The 8,662-nt window shown below is 52.2% G+C and overlaps 1 protein-coding gene across 1 annotated transcript; it reads left to right on the top strand.

Moving 5' to 3' along the window:
- The first annotated feature begins 539 nt into the window (after positions 1–539).
- On the top strand, positions 540–8,517 carry TREML2 (triggering receptor expressed on myeloid cells like 2). Its single transcript, XM_046006818.1, has 5 exons — positions 540–715; positions 2,888–3,208; positions 6,492–6,909; positions 7,958–8,064; positions 8,382–8,517. Exons 1-5 carry the CDS (start codon positions 655–657, stop codon positions 8,474–8,476), a joined length of 1,002 nt encoding a protein of 333 aa, XP_045862774.1. The 5' UTR covers positions 540–654; the 3' UTR covers positions 8,477–8,517.
- Positions 8,518–8,662: the final 145 nt, after the last annotated feature.

Below are 8,662 nucleotides of genomic sequence, written 5' to 3'. Positions count from 1 at the left end.
GGATTCTTTGCTAGTGTGAGCGAGGGGGACTGTTGTGACCAGCCCGGAACTTGGCAAAAGAGGGCACCAGAAGGAGCCCATCATTGAGGGCTGAGTGAAATGAATGAATGGAGTTGACAAGAAAACTCCTTGCGAATGTGTGTTGGTGAAAATCTAGGATCCGAGGTGCCCAGCTCCAGCCCCGAGCCCTACCCCTGGGTCTCTGAGCCCAGGGAATCCCAGGGAGCCTGTAGTTGAGGGTCCAGAAAACTCACTCCAGTCCCCTACACCAATCCCCTGCTTCAAGCTAGGAGGCACACCCACCGGGCAGTTTCCAGGAAAGGATTGGAAGTGTTCAGACCCTGAGAGCCCTTCGTGGGCTGCAGGGGCCCCAGACTGGGTGGAGCAGCCACACCTGCCTGAAGCTTCGGGGAAGAGGGCGTGAACAACAGCCAGCACCGCCCTCAGTATGCTCTGCGGGCCCTGCGGTCTGCCGATCTCTGTGGGTCCCACAACTTCCTCACTTCCCTAAATGGGCAACTGCACTTTGAGAAGGCCAGGTCCTTCCCTGGCAGACCTAAGTGGCACATCCTGCATTGGCCTGGGCCCTTAACCCTGGATTTGAGGTTCCCCGGCCCCCTGCTGGCCTGTGACTGTCCCCAACTGGATGGAGCCATGGCTCCCACCTTCCTGCTGTTGCTGCTGGGGCTGCTGTGGCCCCAGTGCCCTGTCTCAGGTGAGAGGAGCTGGCATAGGAGGGAGGGAATGGCCTTTTTCTGGACTCTCCCTCCCTGCTTTTCCTTGCCCAATAATCTTGTTTGATGCTTTGTGGGGTTGGAGGAGAAGGGAGATGGGGTTGACCTAGTGGCTCCTAACCAGTAAGAAGGTCACATCCCACTATCTGGCCCCAGGCAAAGCTAACACAGGACTCGCAAACTAAGATAAAGCTCTGGACCCTCTCTGGTTGGGCCCCTTCATCTGCCAGGCTTGGTCAGGACCTCTGATCACGGACACTCAATTTCCTCAATTCCAAAAATTCTCCTTCCCTTCTCTAGAAAGCCCTGTTTGGTTCTTACAAGAATCATTGCATCACATGTGTGTGCTGGCTAAGTGCTTTGTGCCAATATGCTCGTCCTCATCCCCCTATCCTGAGGGGAAGCCCTCCTTGAAGGCCTCGCTAACCCCATAGCTACTACTAAATGCCCCTTGTGGGGCCTTCTGCAGTCCTGCCTTTCTTATTGCCATGGTCACCAAGTTACCCTCTCCTGTTCAGTTCTGGCCACCACCTGTGAGAGGGGAGGAAGGTGGGCACAAATGAACACGGACCCTTTACAAGAGTGCCCGACCCCGCACTTTTCCTAGAAAGCCCCCTCTCTCTGCCAGGGCAGAAGTGTGAAGCAGTCCTGGGGTCCTCCAAACCTCCCACCTGCCAGTTAACTGAGTTGGATCATTCTGTTGGTTTGTACAGGACAAAGGAATGTCCAGACAGGGTGCTACCTTAGCACAAGTCTCAGCTGTAGTGCAGCTGGGGTAGAAGCAGGTAGGCATCTCCTGTCATATGTGGGGTCCTTGGCTGCCACAGCTCTGGGCTCCACTGGAGAAGTCCGAAGCAACCTGGATTTGAGAAAGGGAAGCACGTGGAGCACCACCTCCCTTCCAGGCGCAGTCCTGGGGCCCAGTTCCCACAGTCAACCTGAGACAGATAAAGAAGCAGACTTTTGGGGTCTACTCACACAGTTAGTCAGTGGTGGAACCAGGGTTTAAACCTATATTTATTTAGACTCCAAAATGTGTGCTCTCCACTCTGTCCTGCTAAGGAGAAATGTGTGTGTGTGTGTGTGTGTGTGTGTGTGTGTGTGTGTGTGTCGACGGCAGGCTCTGGGGAATGTAAGAGGGGTAAATGCTGGGCTTACGGTGGGCAGTGGAGTGGAGGGAGACCATCATAGCTTTGTCCATCTCCCTGTCCCCTGATTCCCCACCTCCAGCCCTAGTTCTACTTTCTCCCCGCCAGCCGTGGATTGTGAAATGCACGGACCACATCTTATTTCTAGGCGGAGACTGTAACAGGCTATGGATGAACTGTGAATAATTGTATAGTTCTTTGGTTTGTACTCCATTGGGAATTTATTTGCATGTTTGAGCATTTTTAATCTCTAGGTTTTATGCAACTAGAATGTTTTAAAATGAAACCGCACCGAAAATGACCCACAGCACCTCGCTATTTAAAAAATAACTACGATGAAGTTATTTGTGAAATAAAAAACTACTCTTAATTTTTTCAACCATTGGATTTTCTTTTCTATCTAAGCTGTTTGTGCTCTGGAATTTTGTAACTTTGTGACTTCTGTTTATCTCTCACTGAGGACAAGACCTAGGTCTTTCCCACAAGACCCTGAAGATGGGGCTATTACCTTCCCATTGGGCTAGAAAATACCATGAAAAAAGGGGCTGTGTCAGTTGGAGCTCCCTGAGTGTAAGGGCTGAATTTCCTCCATTAGCCTGGGGGTTCCCTGAAGGCTGTGCCTATGTCTCGACCATCAGACTGGGAGTTCCCTGAGGGCTAGTCTTATATCTTCATCCTAGAACTCACCAAGGGCATGGACTGTTGTCTTCCTCCTAGTGTGGGAACTTCCAGAAGGCAGGGCTACTGTCTACTCCAAAAGACTGGGAGCTCCTTGAGGGAGTGGATTGTGTCTCCCACCTCAGACTGGGAGCTAGCTTGAAGCAGGGCCTGTGCATCTCCACTCTCGGATGGGGGAGTTCTTTCGGAGCAGGGCTGTGTTTCTCCCTGGAACTCTGGTTCCATGACAGCAGGGCCGTATCCACCTCCTCTCCCCTCATCCCAACCTTTGAGATGCCTCCTTCCTCCTCTCTCTCCAGACCTTGCTCACCAGCAGTGTTTCCCCAGGTGTCCCTGCCGAGAACGTGTACACTAAAGTCCAGCACTTTGAAGGGGAGACTCTGTCTGTGCAGTGCTCCTACAAGAGCCGCAAAAACCACATGGAGGGCAAGGTATGGTGCAAAATCAGGAGGAAGCGGTGTGAGCCTGGATTCGCCCGGGGCTGGGTACAGGGGACGCGCTACCAGCTGCAGGACGATCCCAAGGCCAAGGTGGTCAAGATCACCATGGCGGCCCTCAGGCGCCAGGACTCCGGCAGGTACTGGTGCATGCGCAACAGCTCGGGAACCCTGTACCCCCTGACGGGTTTCCTGCTGGAAGTGTCTCCAGGTGAGCAGGACTGCCAGGGCACTGGGAGGGTAGGGGTGTCCTCCCTGCCCCGTACTCCACTCACAGCAGATGTAGTGAGAAGAATAATCCATCAATGGGCGTGTTGTGCTACAGGGTTTTCACGGTTCCTTTACTGATATCTTCACGGGCATTGTTGTCCCCCACTTTACCAATGAAGAAAATGAGATCTAAAAATCCTCTGTGGATCTGACCTTGTCCACAGTCACAGAGGTAGCAAGTGGCAGAGGCAAGATTCAAACTTAGGGCTCTCTGTGCTTTGTTTTTATTCCATCATCTGTTCAATATACATTCACCGAGTCCCGAATCTGTGTCAGAGACTAGACACAGTCCTGCCCTATGAGAGATGACAGGCGATTGCTCATCATCAGAAGAATAATTGTAGATAACAATAAATGTTCTTGAGAAAATCAAGCAGTGTGACAAACTGGGAAGTAACTCAGTGGTGGTGGTGGGGAGCTAGTGAAGCATCGGAGACCAGAGAGGACCGCCCTGAGCAGATGACATCAAGCAGAGTCCTGTGTGAGAAGAGCTTTCTAGCCCTGTTGAAATGTGGATGCTTCGTGTTCTAGGCAGGGAATACTGCATGTGCAAAGGCCCTGTGGTGAGAAAGAGATGGGCTTGTATAAGGCAGGGCTGTGTTGCTGCCCCATATTGAGTGTGGGCACAGTGGCAGGAGATGAGGTTGGGAGAGTCAGACAGCAGCCCTAAAGTCTATAATGTCACATTTGGGTTTTATTCTAAGTACAATAGGAAGCTATTAGTGTGTTGTGACTTGTCTTTGAGAGTATAATGGCTGCTGTGTGGAGGGTGGATTGTGGAAGGGTAGGAGATGAGCCGAGAGGCCACTGGGTGTGTTCTGACTGAGAATAAGTGTCTTAAAGTAGGACATGAGGTGGAGAGAAGTGGTTCAAATCTGTGATGTTCAGACTTCCTGCCCACCCTGTAAACTTTGGAGGTAAGACAGGTAAGAAAGGGAGGTAAGAAAGGGAGGAATCAAGAGTGACTCTAAGGTTTTTTTATTCCATCAGCAAGGTGCATGTCGGTACCATTTATTGGGTAGGGTGACTCTGGAGAGATGCTAGTTTGGAGGATAAAAATCAAGAGCTGTCTTTTGTCATGTTAAGTTTAAGACAGCTCCTAGAACCCCAGGTGGGCAAATGGAGCAGCAGTGAGTCCTGGAGCTTAGCTGAGAGGTCAGAGCTGGGAATATACTTGGAAGTATCCCTGTGAAGATAGTTTTTTTTTTATTTGTTTTCTTAAAGATTTTTTTTTTCTCGATACGTTTGAGAGATAGTGAGTATGAGTGGGGGAGGGCAGAGGCAGACGGAGAGGGAGAAGGAGACTCCCTGCCAAGCAGGGAGCCAGAGGGAAGAGGGGCTCTATCCCAAGACCCTGAGATCAGGACCTGAGCCAAAGTCAGATGCTTAACTGACTGAGCCACCCAGGAAGTCCTTTGTGAAGACAGTTTAAAGTCTAGGGGATTTGAGAATTCTATACAGACAGAAAGAGGATTAGTTGTTGCTTAGGGCTGGGGGAAAGGAAGGAGAGGCAGAGGTTAATAGCTAAAGGGTGGGGATTTCTTTTGGAGATGGTACGTATTTCCAAAATTGACTGTGGTGGCAGCTGTATGACTCTGTGAATAGACTAAAGGTCATTGAATTTGGTGCTACAAATGGGTGTGGTATATGGAATGTGAATAATATTACCAAAAAATCTGTTAAAAAATCAAGGGGATGGAGAAGTTCTCCCTTCAGTGTAAAAAAAGAGAGAAGGGTCAAGCCCCGAGGTCCCCCGACATTTATAAGATAGGAAAGAGTGAGGAACCAGCAAGAGAACACGAAAAAAACAGCCAACGGTGATGACTTGAGTTATCGATCCTTCCCCATCCCCTGGCCCACCTGCATCCCCCTCTTCTGTTGTGACTGAGCTAGGGCAACTGCTGTCTCTAAGATGTGGGGCCAAATCTCATTCCCCCTCTCCAGTTCTGCTTTAGACCCAAGGAATAGTTAAAATCAAGTGTATCAAAGTCTTAATCTGCAGGGATACAAACATGAAATGGTTTTGTTTTTCTCTTTGCATATACACCCCCCTCCTTTGTCAAATCCCATGGTCTACCTTTTAAAAAGACCATTTGGGGAGATTCCAACTTAGAAGACCTTTTCAGTTATTAGGGAATAAAAAAATCCTCAGCCCATTTAAAAACTCGAATCTTCTAGCAATATATGCTCTTCTACTCCTTCTTGAAGACTACAGGTTATGACCCAAGCCACCCAGAGTAAGAAGGAGGGTAGTAGTCTACTGTCTAACTCCCTCTCCTTCATCTCGTCAGGTGGGGAAGGTGCCTTCTCCTCTTTGTTGGGTGTTACTTTTTTCTACGCAGCCCTTTGTGATCCTCTGTAAGGTGGGTGTCTAAATCCTGGCTCTCCTAAGACACGTACACGTGAGTTCTCTGAGGGGTCTTCGAGGTCTCTCCACTGCTGAGTAGGATGATGTGGGAGGTCTGGCTCCAGGTCAGCCTCTTCCCTATCGCCACTCTCACCGGTGCTGCTTGTTCTGGGTCCCTTGCCCAGAAAGATGGGTACCTTCCATGGTGGCCATTTAGCCCTCAGGAGTGTGTCTTTGCCATGCACAGTCATGGGATGTGGCAGCCTCTGCCAGCCCTCTCTCTCCCCCACCATCTCTCTCCAATTCTCTTGCTCTCTGCAGAGATAGACTCCACCGCACTGCCACAGATGGGACCTCATGCTTCCTACAACCCCTTGTTCTTCCACCACCCAAATGCCAGCCTTCTAGAAAATGTGAGGTAAAAGGCTGAGTGGATGGATGATGGGAGCAGGTGTCTCTTTTTAAGCTCCTAAGGCGGGCATCTGACCCTGCTGCTGGAGACGTTCTTTGGAATGTGGGCCTTCAGTGCTTCCTTGTCCTCATTTCTGGACCCTGGTCACCAATTATGGAACACCTGGAAAGTCCCTGTTCAACATGCTCGTGAAGAAACCTCTTTGGTGCGCAAGAATAAAGAAGGCCTGGAGGCAACTAGAGAGGTGGAGACAGGGAGGCGAGCTGGCCTGACAGGGAAAGCTAAAGAAACTGGGAGAGCCTCTTCCTTCTTTACTGTGCCTACTTCTTCTCCCTGACAAGCCCACATCTTGTCACACAGCAGAGCAGAATCCTTGGTCCAGGGTCAAGAAGGGGAGACAAAGGTCTGCTCCCATCAGTGAGGCCCCCGACTCAGTCTAACATTCTTCCCTCTCTGGCCCCTTAGCCTCCACGACCAGGAGAAGCACTCCTCTTAGACAGCTGGCCAATATCCTCAAGAGCAGAATTGTTGTCACATCAGGCCCAGCCCCCACCTCAGGCCCTGATGCCCCTTTCACCACCAGCATGACAGTGTTCACACCTGGCCTGCTCACCTTGACCAGTCTCGTGCCTCCGACTGCTTCCGAGTCCATCAGACTGACCTCTATGACTGGCTTCAGCTTCACCAGCCCTGGCCCTTCTACCATGGGGCCCAGGAGGACCGTGGAATCCCAGACAGTGACTGTGTCCCCAAGCGATGCCAGCGCCTCCTCTGCTGCCCCAGCATCCATCTCCACCAGGGCTGGGCATCTGCACACCAGATCACCCACCACAGGAATGTGCCACACCAGCGGGTCTCTCCTCAACAAATTATCCCCTGTCAGGTACCTGTGGGTCCTGGGCTTGGGTGGCTTTTGACCAGATCCAGCAACAGTAATTGGTGCCTGAATAGACCTCAAGGTGCAGATGTGATAGGAGAGCTTTCATTTTCAGACAGTCGGTCTGGACCGCTGCTGAATGGGAGGTGGTGGGAGGCCAGATGCCAGGCTGGAGAGGGGACATAGAGGATGGCAGTGAGAAGTGAGGGTTAGAGATGGGTCAGCATGGGTCTGTGGATGGAGAAGAGAAGGTTGGGGCAGGACAAGGATGTGATGGGGGTAAAAAGTGGGAATGGTGGAAGCTTTAATTTGGGCTCCCCCAGAAGCAGCCTCTGGGACCAGGAGTACTGGAAAGAGCAGGGGGAAGGGAGACGGAGAAGCAGTTGGTAGAGAACCTAATCAAGCTGGCCACCGCTGTGGGCAGCAGAGCACAAGCCTAGAGGAAGATCTGGGGCCCAGGATCAGACTCCCAGCTGAAGGGTAAGGGAGCTGGGGTATTAATACACCAACTCCTACACCAACACTGCTTGTATTGGTCATCAGTGAGGGGCTGCCTGCCATGGGTGGCAAAGAGGACTGTACTGACAGGAGAAGGTCCAAGGGCTGAAAAAAATTTAGATGGAGGTGCTGAGGGCTGGTGCAAGGGGATACAGGCCGTGCAGCTACCATATCTGCTTCAGAGGACAAAGGAGGGAAAGGCCATGAGGAGAGGCTCTCACTATGAGGAGAGCAAGACTCTCAGTTTCTTCTGTCACAAATGGGGGTCTCTTAGAGTCCTGATCTTCAGCGATGAGCAGGTTTGGGGGAACAATGGAGGGAAGGTGCTGAAGTGGAGAGATGCCCTTCTCCACCTGGGACTTCTTCCCCTGACCTCTGAGCTCCTCACTTCCTTCTGCCATGGCTGGATCCCCAAGGAAGGGAGGCAGTCACTCCCACCAGGGCTGTGAGGATTTCTCCTGGTCCCGGCTCTTCTCACGTGGCATCCAGAAAGACATGGGTCAGGGTGGGGGCACCTGGATGCTCACCTCCTTCCTGCTCTGTCCCGTCCCCTCAGGCACCAGGATTCGTATTCCATTGTGCTCCAGGGGTTGCTGATCTTCCTCCCAGTGTCTCTGATGTTGATCGTGATCTGTGGGCTCTGGAAGAAGAGACACAGGGGAAGTGAGTACAACCCACTCTCCCGGCCTCCAGGGGTGTAGATCATGGGGGCTTGACACACTTGCCAAAGTGCCTGACTGCACTCTGTCCCCAAGTGGTATGTCGTCAGCTGCATCCAGCCACAAGGACTGCTTAGCACCCAGGTGAGGGAGGAGGGTGGGGGGAGGGCGGGCAGGCAGGAACAGCAAGCAGACCCTCCGGGACTGACCTGGCAGGAAGCAGAGGGCAGAGCCAGAAGAGGGGATGGACTGGCCCAGGCTCATTGGAGGGGGAGAGAGCAGGAGCCCTGCCCCTCTGCCTCTCTCTCCTTGTCTTCACAGGCTACAGGGTGTGCAACAATCCTGCTAGACCCTGGAGGGACCCACTTGGAAGACTGGAGCCTCCGTGGAAGCCTGCTTGGTCTGAGGCCACTTAACTATAGATTGCGTGAGCTCCTCCTGGAGGGGCCTTTGGAGGCCAGAGGAGGATGAAGACAGGGGCCTGTTTGAACTGGAACCCAGCTGAGGGCTGAGGACTTGCTCAAGGCTGGACTCAGGCCTCTCCAGAACCAGAGGCTGCTCTTCACCCGCTCAGTCCTCTTGGGCTGTTGGGGACCTGCGAC

The sequence above is a fragment of the Meles meles genome, chromosome 5 (assembly GCF_922984935.1).
Source record: "Meles meles chromosome 5, mMelMel3.1 paternal haplotype, whole genome shotgun sequence".
Taxonomy (NCBI): Eukaryota; Metazoa; Chordata; class Mammalia; order Carnivora; family Mustelidae; genus Meles; species Meles meles.
This window is presented reverse-complemented; position numbering and strand designations above follow the sequence as displayed.